The 12,700-nt window shown below is 44.1% G+C and overlaps 2 protein-coding genes and 1 long non-coding RNA gene across 6 annotated transcripts in view; all 3 read right to left on the bottom strand.

Annotated features, from left to right (window-relative positions):
* bglap (bone gamma-carboxyglutamate (gla) protein) overlaps positions 1 to 6,695 on the bottom strand; it is a 22,542-nt gene extending 15,847 nt beyond the window's left edge. The window contains exons 1-5 of one of the 4 annotated variants that reach the window (XM_019871025.1): positions 6,557 to 6,695; positions 6,143 to 6,317; positions 6,015 to 6,103; positions 5,654 to 5,735; positions 5,127 to 5,520 (exon numbers count right to left, since the gene is read on the bottom strand). In XM_019871025.1, coding sequence (XP_019726584.1) covers positions 5,418 to 5,520; positions 5,654 to 5,735; positions 6,015 to 6,103; positions 6,143 to 6,317; positions 6,557 to 6,614 — 507 coding nt within the window. In that variant the 5' untranslated portion in view covers positions 6,615 to 6,695 and the 3' untranslated portion in view covers positions 5,127 to 5,417. Of the gene's footprint in view, positions 1 to 5,126; positions 5,521 to 5,653; positions 5,736 to 6,014; positions 6,318 to 6,556 lie in introns of those variants that run through there. The other 3 variants (XM_019871024.1, XM_019871023.1, XM_019871021.1) reach the window with 3 other exon arrangements.
* On the bottom strand, positions 3,072 to 3,753 carry LOC109516459 (uncharacterized). The gene is made up of 2 exons (XR_002168341.1): positions 3,555 to 3,753; positions 3,072 to 3,158 (listed from the first exon to the last, which is right to left on the bottom strand). It is a non-coding gene; the product is annotated as an uncharacterized LOC109516459 (long non-coding RNA).
* A 989-nt stretch (positions 6,696 to 7,684) lies between the features above and the next one.
* mgp (matrix Gla protein) lies at positions 7,685 to 10,159 on the bottom strand. The gene is made up of 5 exons (XM_019870905.1): positions 10,039 to 10,159; positions 8,718 to 8,828; positions 8,604 to 8,633; positions 8,319 to 8,421; positions 7,685 to 8,191 (listed from the first exon to the last, which is right to left on the bottom strand). Exons 2-5 carry the CDS (start codon positions 8,806 to 8,808, stop codon positions 8,032 to 8,034), a joined length of 384 nt encoding a protein of 127 aa, XP_019726464.1. The 5' UTR covers positions 8,809 to 8,828; positions 10,039 to 10,159; the 3' UTR covers positions 7,685 to 8,031.
* Between the last annotated feature and the right edge of the window lie 2,541 nt (positions 10,160 to 12,700).

Here is a 12,700-nt window from a genome sequence, read left to right as displayed (position 1 = left end):
GGCGGCGGGGTGGGGGGCCTGGAGGAAGACCAGGGGGGGGACCAGGTGGTGGGCCAGGTGGACGACCCGGTGGCGGGCCAGGCGGTAGAAGTCGAGGTATCGGACCCCTCATGCCAGGAATACCCAATGGCCTTAAGAATGGAGGAGCACCTGAAAACAAGAGGCATGTCAATAAAAATTATGATTGCTAATGAGCTAGGACAAGATTTCAAGCAAAAGCTAAATAGCAAAGCGTTGCAGTGTATTTTTTACGTTCTGGATAATGTTTGTGCTAAGGCACAGCTGTTGATACATGGTGAAAGATGCATTTACTCAAGATTTGGTTCTCTCTACTAATTAAGAGTAATGATAGGACATTGGTTCGCGTTTGCTCTGTTGACTGCAGTGGGTCCGGGGCAGACAAGCAGAGACGAAAAGTAACGGGATCCTAATCTGACCTGGTGGAGGGCCAGGAGGTGGACCAGAGGGTGGCCCGGGAGGCCTCATCGGTGGAGCTGGTGGAGGACCCATCGGTGGAGGCCCAGTCATAAGTGGACCCTGCAAGGGTGGGGGCTGTCCCACCGGCCCACTTGGAGGGGGGAGATGCTGACTGGCAATCAGTTGGGACGGGTCCCCCGCTGACTCCTTGTCTTCAGCGTCGTCAGAACTATCCGATTCATCGCTGTACTCTTCCTCGACTTCTTCTTCGTCCTCTTCAGGAATAGACTGACCTGAAAGGAGAGAATATCTCCAGGTCACATTATTTACAGAGCTAACTAAGGCTGAGGAAAGAACATCCGCACGTGTTCAATATACAAACCTGCCATCCTTAACATCATCGCCTGCAGAGGCGTGATGGCCTTGGTCTTCTTCCCAGACTTCTTTTTCTTTTTCGTTCCATCATGGGATGCATCTGAAGGCATGTCTGCAAAGCGTACACTGCGACCTAATTTTCAGTAGAAAGTCAATATAACATTTTAGTATCAGGGCACAAACTTACTACAAACCGTTGCAAATCACCCAGAAAAAGAAATATTCTACAAGACTTAATTATTTCAGGCAAAGTGAATTTCGTTTTGATAACTCCAGCAGAACTGACAACCGTTATTGGTAGACTTTACATTTAATGGCATACAGGAATCCCTCGCCACTTGGTGCTTCACAGCCTCACTGAGTCGCGGGTTTTCCCAAAATACTGCAGCAAGGTAAGAGTTGTTTTCCTCACAAAAAAAGACCATTGGCTGAAAAAAAAAAAAAATTAATAATAATAAAGAAATCGTAAACCTATTTCAACTAATAAGATGACAAGATGAATATCATATTGCTACCATTACCATGTTTTTCCGGTCCCCATTAGCTGTGAAAAACGAGGGATTACTGTATATCTAATCAAGCAGTTACAATCAACTAAAAAAATGGAAACTCTCAACAGCCTTTCACCTTTATCCTCAGCTCTCTTCTCATGTCTGTCTCCCTTTCTCGAGTCGCCATCTTCATCCCTCTCATCGTCACTGTCTTCCTCAGAGTCACTGTCATCATCGTCCAAATCATCCCTGTCGCTCCCACTGCCACTGTCCTGATTTCTTCCCAAGTCTGCTGACTCCTTCTCTAAGCCAGGAATTGAGGGTTCTATTCAGGCAGAAAAACAAAAAATTAAAAAGAACATTCTAGTTAGTAAAACAAACTAAACATCCATTACCCAAAATGTTTTTAAAAAAAGCCATTTATGAAGACAAAGTGATGAGTTATGTCTTACCAAATTCAGTGCCGTAAGGCCGCCGTGAAGGAATACCATACAGTGCCAAAACTTGTGGTGGTGGGGGCCCAGGTGGAGGCCCGGGGGGTTTCCTCCCAGGGGGTAAACGTGGCACAGGGGGCAATGTTGGCAACATTAGGCCAGGCGGTAAAGGTGCTTTACTGTGGGACACACATCAATGAATGGTGGCATTTCAACAATCTTGATCAGTTGGTTCAGGGTGCCGATGTCCATAAGCAAGTTTTTAATTCTTAATCAATCTTTTTTTTTCTCAAGAAAATGTGGGTTTCTGGACAAATTCAGTGGTTATGTACAAGATTACCAAATCAAAGATTAAAGATTAGAGCCTACCCAAAAAAGGAGCCCTTCTTCAGGATTGAAGGAGGCTGAGCCCCTGGGAGAGGGATGTCCTGAATGTGGATATTGGATGGTGCGTGTGGCATATCTGGTAAAGGAATACTGTCAACCTCCACAGATTCTGCATTCTGAAAGGAAAGAAAACATTAACAGTGTTGCTGTAAACAAAAACATAACATGGCCTTAATTGACACTTTTAATGTCACTCCTATGAAGTTTGACAACTAGAAAATAAAACATGCTGCTCATTGCATGTTTGACCAAGTAGAGGTAAAGCATCATCTCATTCAAAGGTAAAAAAATAAAATAAATATACAAACCTTGACTGAATCAAAATAGAGTGCCAGCTGTCCCCGTTTACTCTCATATTCTAGTTCCAATTTGCGCAGATCCTTGTAGGTTTCAGGATTCTCCCGCTCATACAGACGAACAATGCGTTCAAATGTCTCCCGTAGCTTCTTCCGCTTGTCCCTCAGCACTTTCTCATTCAGCAAGGGCTGCTGGACTGGGTTGAACTCTATTGCAGAGATCAAATAACACCTTAAGTTTCGAATGAGTTTTGGAGTTAGACCACAGTGAATGTGCAAGAACCATAAAGAACCACACGAGACAAGAGCTAAGCAATATTAATAGTACAAAAAAAGTCTCTCACCCATCTCATCCAATTTCTCCATGTCTCTGATTATCTGTCTGGGGTCCTTCATCTTAAGCACCGCTGCTCTCACCATCATTCTCTGCTTTTTATTCTACAAATAAAATGAATAATAAGACGGGCATATGGTAAGAGAATTGCCTTCCAAATGATTTAAAAATACAATAAATATAATATTACCTTTTTTAACTCCCTTTTCCTGGCTTCTTTTCCTGTTTGTGGAAAAAAGGGAGGAGGGGGGAGTGGTACGTGTTCATTATTATGATAATCTAGTCACAACAAACAGCTGGTTTATTTACAAAAATAGATTCTGCTGGGAAGTACTTACTGGCCTGATCCGTGGGGTTCATGAATTTCCCACTCTTGGTGGAGGAAGTTGAACGTCGCCCCATTGTGATGCTGTGCTCCTTTTACCTTAGGAGGCATTGAAATCCGTCAGGGGTGACATATGAAACTACTAGCTTCCATCTATATGCACTTAAACCACATATGTTTCCTACAGCACTAGATCACAAATCCCATGGAGGTACATTCACAAATTAATATAGTAATAGACAGAGCATTAAGATTGTACACATTGAAGTGTACTGTTTCACAAACTTCGCGATCAACCGACGAGTGAACATTTTAGCACGATCTGTGAAGCACAATGCGCTAAAATTAATCGGAAACAGAGCATATGCAGGCTGTTTTAATTTAAAAACTCATCGCACTCATACGATGCTGGGAATTAGCCTAAGAGCTAATATTAGCCTGCACTTCTAGCTAGGGCCGCGTTAGCTTCAACAACAGAGAATGCACAGAATTTACCTTAGAAAGAAGAAAACTAGTAGTAGCAGTTTTGCCCTACACAGACGACTTCGTGTATCAAGGTTCAAACGCGGTATTTTGCTCAAGCCACATAAAAGAAACTTAGAGCCCTCGTGACTGAATGGAACACAACCATTTTAGCTCGCCATGTTAGCACTCTCAGCCGCGAGCAAGACCGGAAGTCGATCATATGACGTCAAGACAGCGGTGGGAACCAAAGCGTTGTGTCTGAGAAAATAAACATCGCGTTATTAATACACTAAAAATAAAATAAAATAAAATAAAATAAACGCCGACTCTCTTTTGGCGTAAATTAAACTATATTGTCGTTTTGATCTTGATGTTGAATTCAACAAGATTATTCTTTTACCATGACGTGTCCCACTCAAGCAAATAAAGAGTGTATTTCATATTTCTTTCAAAATTGCTTTATTATTTTAACACTGGCAAACAGCCTGTACCAAAATGTACATTTTCTTTCAACGGATAAAAGAACAATTTTTACCCCTACAAAATGCTCCATGGATTGAGGAACGTGAAAAAAAGTACTCAGCAGAGGGCGACATTTCACCGTCTTCTACTGTTTGTATAAATACATACATAAAACTACAATATTATTTTTTATTGCCACGAACCAGTTTTGGTTCGCAGAAAACCTGCTGACCTACATATATCCAATGACACTAATAAACAAAAATTAAGCACACGTTGGTGATAAACTGGCGTAGGCTAATGGTCAAAGGTGTTCCTACACCACCAGCCCACTTTAAAAAAAGATATTTACTGGATTGCTTCGTCTATAGACTGGATTAGGATTTTGCTGTCTTCAGGGTGTCAGAAAACTGAGTTTTCAAGAAGCCTTCTCACTCCAGCAATTGGGAGATTCCTGCAGACTATGAGATATTTGGGATTGGTAAACTAAGCCAAACATATGTCGAAATGGAAATATCTCATTGTTGACATCTTGTGGCTGCAGATTATTCCATAAGCAAATGAAAGCAAAGTTATATACGGCAAGCAATACAGTTATATGCAATGGGACCACATTGTGGCCTCGTGGTTAGGCCCTCATGTGTGGAGTTTGCATGTTCTCCTGCACTTACGCCAGCTTGCACCTCCATGCCAAAAACCATGCATGGAAGGTTCATCAAAGACTCTAAACTGCTCACCGGAGTGAACGTGAGTGTGAATGGCTGTTTGTCTATATGGGCCCTGCGATTGTCTGCTGACCAGTCCAGGGTGTGATCCCACCCAGCCTGAGATAAGATGGATGACTATATCGCATGATACTGTATACTGTAAGTGTTACGGTAAGACTTTACACAGGAATATCAAACTACATAGTCCAACTGAAGGTTAGGCTATATCAATGAATGTAAATCACTTTAAACTGTACTGTAAGCCATAAAATTACAGCACGTCTTCCATTTGGAAGGCGATCGGAATTGGGGGGGGGTAATATTTGATAAAAATAATATAAATAATGTGAAGTTACATTGGCATCCACATACGTATATTTCTATAATATGTAAACTTTATCACATGAGGAATAATGACACAACACACACATTTATTTTCATTATTTTTACTTATTCATCACACTACTCTACAGGCTGAAAGAGGTGATCGAATCATAGAGACAAATGGGCCGGCCGGTCTGTACAGAATTGAAAATTAAATTCATATATCGGTGCTACTCCTCCAGCACTGCTCTCACATTTTTTTGGTCAAAACACTTTTGGAATTGTTTTCTCGTGTTATTTAGATAGAAAAGGGGGTTAACTTGAAAGAGGCAGGTGATAATAAAATGCAACATCAAGCCATTTATGCCATGACAAGGAGTCGACTGTTGTGATTTGGCGTCTAAAAAGGAACGGGTCCGTAGTAGGCGTTGTAAGCAGCGACGACTCCATCGGTGTCCATCATGTGGTCGCAAGCCACGTTGGACTCGCAGACTTCTCTCAAGCTGATTGAAGACATGGAAGAGATATGCTAGTCCACATAGTATCGACCAAAGACATTCATAAAAGCTACTGGAGGTGATTATGTGTGACTTTTCTCCACCACCAATGTTGGTCGGTGGCTCGCAAGTACCATACCTCTCCACCTGGGTCAAGGACAGCTCGACAGTTGCTCTCCTGGGCGGCACCACTGCAGCGGCCTGTGACCTATCCACAAACACTGCGGCACACCAAGCACATTGAAACACAACTTTACTTCTTTGTCTACTTGGTAAAAAATGACCAAGACATCCGACCCGACTGATCAAACAAACTAAATCATAGTAGCATACATTAATTAAAGGAGAACAGTATCGTTATGTTCATTTTATGGGGTCATAAAACAAAATGTTATCTGTTGTCATTTGCCGAGAAAACACCGTGAGCACAATGTTAGATTCGTAGACACAAATATGTCATTAAGTAGCTGAGGTGCTAAAATGTGAACTCGTGACCTTACCCGGATGGCGCTGATTGTTGTAGCGGTCGCCATTGTTGTTGTAGCGGTCACCGTTGTCGGAGCGGTCGCCGTTGGAGCGGTCGCCGTTGTAGCGGTCGTCGTAGCGGTCGCCGTTGCGGTCACCGTTGGAGCGGTCGCCGTTGTAGCGGTCGCCGTTGTCGTGGCGGTCGTTGTTGTAACGGCCGTTGTGTCGGCGGTCGCCGTTGCGGCCGTTGTCGTTGTAGCGGTCGTTGTAGTTGCGGCGGTGGTCATCGCGGTCATGACGGTCATCATCTCGGTCGTCACCGTTGGAATCCATGGAGTCTGCAAAATATGAGATGAGAACAAAAGTCAGGCAAGTCAAAAAATAAATAAGAAACCAAGTAGGGAGCAAGAGATTAAAAAAAACAAAACAAAGGATCATGATAGTGATATGCTTGGCCTTGAATCAATGCAGATTTTTTTTAATTTTTTTAAACAAAAATGTTTCAATAATATCAATCATAAGACTTTCCTCAGCTATATAATTGAACAGCAAGGCAATATTTGTTTGGATTTCTTACCTGAAGACAGACAGGCAACAGCCAGAGAGGCAAAAAGCAGGATGGCCAAAGTCTTCATCTTGAGTGTCAGGCAACGACGGGGCTTGGAGATCGCAACGGCTCTGTTGTTCTTCTCTCTGCAAATGTATATACCAACTCAGATTTATAGACGTGGCTCTCTCGATATGATTGGTTAGGGAATCATGTATCACACACACACACACACACACACACACACACACACATAAAAACTCCAAGTAGAAAAAAGATTAACTCTCACATTAACTCTTAAAAGCCTTTCAAAAGCTGATCTAAATTCAAGCTGATGTGAAATCAAACTGGCTCACCTACTGATATTAGTTTTTGTAAAAAACAATATCTATCTTATTTCTGCTTCTTTTGAGTGATTGTTATTCTTGTGAGATTGTTGCAGAGTTAGAATGAAACTTTGCTGCAGGATTTGTGTCGAATTTCAATGTCGAGTATGACAACGTGTCAGTGTGGTGATGCCCGAGAGCAGCCTGGCGATATCAGGCGGACTCTACACCCTGTCACGTGCCATACTGTACATAAGGGGAATCGGACATGTGTAAAACCCAATTTCTTGCACGATTGTTTCATTTTGTAACTTATAATAACACATGATTTGGCCAAACAATAAAAGATAAGAGATGCCTGTAGCAAGAAGTCCATTATTGTTCATGTTGATACTGAGCTGCAACGTGACGTACACTGTATTACTATTTTCTAGTATTACTACCATGACTATTTACTGTATAATCGTTCAAAAAAATCTCAAGCTGGAATCGCGTGGGATGTAATTTCACCGTCTGGGTCAATTTTGGGCCTCGGCCGTATTTTGGTGAATGACTTCAACGGACTCTCAGTTCCATTTTGGGACATGTTGATTGGGTCATTTGTGGGCATGCGGGAGCACAGCATACGAAATCATTAAAGCTTTTTAGGCTTTAAAATCTGCCGTGTGGCAGTGCGTTCGAGCAATAGCCTGCGGCAGTAAAGCTCTGGCTTTTTATAAGGTGCGTGGAATCCCCCGATTCATTGCAAACAGCCTCCATAAAGAAGATTTGAACATCTGCCGTGCTTTGCAAACACTCCCAACGAAAAGGCAACAAGAGCAGGAAGACAAACCCAAAATAAAATATTTTTTATTTTCACACTGACAGCAGAGCTGCGGGTGAATCATAACAAAGTGTGGTTCGAGGGGCAAATGGTTAACATATAGGGAGAAAACAAAACATACATAGCTTATAAATGATTGGAAGATGTGATCGTTGGATAAAACAGTTATCCCGTGCTGATACAAATGACGGAGCATGAATATGTATGTTAATAATGAGGGGTTGTCATGTAGGTTGATCATTTTTGGAAAAAAACAATCACATCCAGAAGAGGCCACCGTTATAACTTAAGTCGTAGACTGCCATAATACGTCCCCGTTGGTGAAGTGTGTCCGTTGCAAGCATATATGCGGATATTTAATATCGACGAGCTGCAGATGGTCTCCTCTGTGGAGTGGCGGTCCCAAAGTATCTCCGGTAGGCCACCTGGTAGCCGTTGCGATAGGCGAAGAAGCGGCAGGGAGAGTAATCCTCGCAGGTCTCAGCACGTCTCTCTGCTGGAGACTTGACCCGCCGACTGAGTTTGGAGAGGAGAAAGAATGGTCCGTTTTGGCATTTCTCAAATTATGGCCTTTGATCTTATTTTGTGTCGTGTAAGCGTTCGCCTTGGAAGATGCAGAAACGTGCATGGATGCGCATTTTACCTCAAAAAGTAATTGTTGTAGCCGTTTCCTCGGGGAAGGTTGTATACGGCGTGTCTCTGTGGCGTGATGAAGGAGTTGGCTCGCCTCGGGGCCACAAACACATCTGAAACCACAACGTTTTTCAGTTCACAAAAACACCCACTTGGCGCAAGCCAGACAACGGCCCACTGATCATTTCAAGTAACTCTTGAGTTTTATTTCGCCTGACTGATTTGGAACGCGAACTTAAGGCGGGGCCTTGGAGCCTTGATTTTAGGGAACGGGACAGACTGAATCTTGATTTACCTTCACTGGATTCTGTGCTTTCATTGGAGTCTACGGGGAAACACATGGAAGAAGGTTAATCGTCACAAATGGATACACAGTCGCGGGGAAGGGGACCCCCGTAGGGTAGCGCACCTGAATTTGACCGGGTAGCTCTTCCTCTGCCGAGGGAGACACACAGTGAGAGCACAGCACAGAGTGCAAGGAATTGAAGAAGGCTCTTCATCTTTGGGTCTCTGTCGTTACCTGGAACATAAGAAAAAAATTATTGATGGGCTCCATATCTTTGCCATTGGTAAGAATCTAATATAAAGAGCTTATTGACATGTTTTTTTTCTCTCCTCAACCACAAGCTGTAGTTGACTTGATATGACCTGAGAGAGTTCCTCTAACATATGTGCCTGCATAAAATAATTAAGAGCCTGATATATAAATATGGCAGTGGATCATATATAAACTTCTTTCCCACGCAGTATAAATGTCTAAACGTGACAAATATAACTTAAGTTGTATTTATAAAACCAGTCTGAAAACCCTCAAAAGGCAGAGCCAATCCACAAGAAGGGCTCTGCCGTTCAAATTTCTATTTGGGAGGAAGAGCCATAAAAGAGCACTCGGTGTTTAACGCAGGAGGAGGAATAGACGACTGCTATAAAGCAGCGTGCATGCACGCAGGCGCAGGATTGGCACATGCGCAAGCGTCAAAGATCCACTGGAGAATGTGCAGCGCCTGCAGCAACAGAATTACCTGTTGCTCTGAACACTTTTTCACATTGACTCGCGTGCACACGTGCAGTCTTTGCACGCCTGCTCTGCAGAGGAGCTTTCATCACCTCCACACCCCCCCCCCCCTTTCTGCTTGTGGGATTTGGGTAGGATTCACTTCCCGCTGCCTCCCCTTTTTCACCGTCAATAGATGCTTTCATTCTCCGGTGAGCACACCCAGCCACCCACGGGACACTCTGACACATGCTTACACACTCTCAGGATGTTTATAACACCAAGGCCTCAGGCGTATGTTGGCCCCACTTAAAAACCCACAGCAGCGGGCACAGAGGCAGCGAGTCTGCAGGCCAAAGTTCAAAAGAAGCCGTGTGTGTGTGTGTGTGTGTGGAATTGCTGACAACAGCGTCGGCAGAATGGAATAGTCATTTAATTCTTCCCAGGCGTGTTGATGGTCCACGAGCCCCCTTGCAGGTAGAATGTGAACACCTCCATGGACAAAAAGTTGCTTGCACGAGAAAGACCACTTTGTGTGAGGTGAGAATATTCAGGTCAATATTTCGCACTATTGCAAAGCGTGTATCAAAAATGTAGTATTTAAAATATGTACTTAATTTTCCTTTGTACAACAAAGAAAATAAAAACAAACACATAAATGCCAGAACAGCAACAAAAACGCCACACGTCAGTGTTACTCAATTAAAAAAGAAATTGGATTCCATCATGTACTCACCTTCAGTTAAGGTTGAAGTGAGAAGTGTTGGTAATATCAGTCAGTCTATTTTTCCTGAGCAATATTTCCTAATTCCTCAGCGCAAGTCTTTTATACTTACCTCTCCTCCCTCCACCCTTTCATTTCACCCACCGACTCCCTCCCCAATTGCCCTCTCTCCTCCCTTCTCTTATGTATCAACCCTCCCAACCCCCCCATCATTGAATCAGACCAGAGTATTAGCTCACTCTCTCCCCAACTCCCATGATTCACCAGTAGAGCTGAGAAGGCAAGAAAAACACGCACGGGGTGAAGAAAAAAACAGAAGCAGGCTGAATGAAAGCTGGCACAGGGACACTCAACCTGGCACATAGCAGGTACACGATAATATTCGCTGCCATTTGACAGCACGACAGCAAATTATATGAAACACACTCACCACCATCCGTCTCTCCAGCCCGTCAGTGGATGCACTCCAATTTTAGGCCCCGTAATTCAGATGTGGTCAGGCATGGGCAGCAATTCTTGATGGTGGTGTGATTCAGAGTGCAAGCCGCTAGCGATTTGCTCGTGGGGGGTGGAGGTGTGTTGGAAATGTTCCTTTACATTCGTGAAAGGAAGATGTGTTCTCCTATGGGCGCTGATGTCTGTGATGGTCAATAGAAAGCAAAGCTCTAAGGTGCAAACATAACAAGACCTTATTTTGAAAAAAAGAAAGAATATTTGTGAACATGTCTGAGGTGTAAAAGCGCTCATGTGGTGGCTTGGCAGCCAAGTCCACCAATGTCTCAATGGCCCAATTACACTGAGGCCGATGCAGGAGGAAGATTATGGTGTATATCTGAAAGTTATGTAACGCCAATTCACTTTTGGCTCAGGCAGAATCGCTAAACAAACGAGAATGAGAGGCCAGTCCGTGCCAGGAAGCAGCGAGACGCCGGCACTCAGATCAACATTAGGAGGGAGATAAAGGCTGCAGACTTGAAGAGGGGGAGGAGATGGGATCTGATTGGCAGAGACTGCGCATAATGTTGTGTCTGGAACGCTTGAGTGAGTGACTCTGTGAGTGTGTGTGTTGGAGGAGGGCTGTTGTTGACTCTAGAACCGCAGAGCAGATCATTGCACATTGAAAATACGAAATGTCCAATTTCAACAGCTCCAAGGGGGAATGTGCAACGGCTCAGGGAATCGCTCCAATGAAACTTTGCATTAATTCCACATGAAACGCATCTACTGCTCAACGTATTTTTTATTTACATTGACAATATTTTGGAATCAAGAGATCCAAACAAACTTCTCTATTTTCTCCTTTCTCACTCTGTCCACCTCCAGGCCCTTTTTTGTGTGCTCGTGAGAATATGTGTGTGTACCAGCTATGATGTTTCAGAAGAAAATCCAGCCATTGTTGAAACTAACTCTGCGAAATAATACAAAATATGACTATTTTGCATATATTATTATGATGACGATGATTCTAATATCCATTCATCTACTTTTCTAATCCGCTTCTCCTCACGGGGATCGTGGGCGTGCCGGAGGCTATCCCAGCCGTCTTGGGGCAGTAGGCGGGGGGCACCCTGAACTGGTTGCCAGCCAATCGCAGGGCACACAGAGACAAACAACCATTCTCACTTAACTCAGGACAATTTCGAGTGTTTCATGAACATGCCATGGCCGTTTTTGGAATGTGGGAGGAAACCGGAGTACCCGGTGAAAACCCACACAGGCGCAGGGAGAACATGCAAAGGAAGGCCCGAGCCGGAATCGAACCCAGCACCTCTGCACTGTGAGGCCGACGACGCTCCTTAAAACTGGTGAGTGATTCCAAGCACCTTCTCAAGACCTCATACCTGGTCTCCCGCAACAAGCCGCAGCCTGCACCCACACAGTCAACTCGCCAGATTCGGAGCGGTGCGGTCAGTTTCGAGTGTGTTCCTCAGACGTTTCCGTTCCTGCTTTTTCCTTGCAAACAGTCTGGCCGTCCCGCTGCGCCCACCGCCTCGTCTGGCCTTCAAAGCCGCCTCAGGGTTCAGCGCTTGGTAGCCTCTTTGCCACCTCGCAGTCATCCTGCAGAGTTGCGCTGTTGGATCACAGGCAAACGTTTATCACTGTGGCTGCCTGGGATTCTCTGGCTGAAGTGCAAGAGCCAATCCTAACTACCCTGGGGCGGGAGGCGGGGTACACCCTGAACTGGTCTCCACACAGAAAAAAAATGCCGTGTTGAATTTACTCAATTTTATTAGGAGAGTATTACAAGGATTATAATGGCGAAAAGGGGAGGCGGAAAATACAAAAAGAAGAGCGTGTGGAGACATGCGACGGCATTTTAGGACTCGGGGAAACAAATTTGGGTGATTTCCAAATGACCTCAAATGAGTGAATATTTTGCTAATGTCTACAAAAACAGAGAGACGCAATTCAACCTGTTTGGGCCGGCTAGCTTCCCCAGGTGGCCTCACAGGTGTACCTCAGGGTGCTGTGTGGTTCAGGCAGACACACAAATTACAAAACAGTTGCTATATATGGACCTCAACTCCAGCACCAAGCCGTTTGGCCAGCTATTTTTTACTAGTTATTTTTCCCCCCCCCCAATGTTCTTTGCAGGTATTCACTTGTCTAAAAATGTATTCCAAAACAGTGAAAAAAAGTGGGTGACTCAGATGGCCGACGAAAATAACCGGCG

This window comes from Hippocampus comes, unplaced genomic scaffold (genome assembly GCF_001891065.2).
Source record: "Hippocampus comes isolate QL1 unplaced genomic scaffold, H_comes_QL1_v1.1 scaffold343, whole genome shotgun sequence".
NCBI classification, from domain to species: domain Eukaryota; kingdom Metazoa; phylum Chordata; class Actinopteri; order Syngnathiformes; family Syngnathidae; genus Hippocampus; species Hippocampus comes.
The sequence above is the reverse complement of the archived record's forward strand: the minus strand, read 5'-3'. Positions and strand labels throughout refer to the sequence as shown.

What these genes read in the sequence shown, in the direction of transcription:
- mgp (XM_019870905.1), bottom strand. Translation starts at nt 8,808, where the DNA reads ATGAAGAGCCTTCTTCAATTCCTTGCACTCTGTGCTGTGCTCTCACTG. An exon ending in AAGCACAGAATCCAGTGAAG is followed by an intron (nt 8,422 to 8,603) that starts GTAAATCAAGAT and finishes TTGTGGTTTCAG; the next exon opens with ATGTGTTTGTGGCCCCGAGG. An exon ending in TACAACAATTACTTTTTGAG is followed by an intron (nt 8,192 to 8,318) that starts GTAAAATGCGCA and finishes CTCCAAACTCAG; the next exon opens with TCGGCGGGTCAAGTCTCCAG.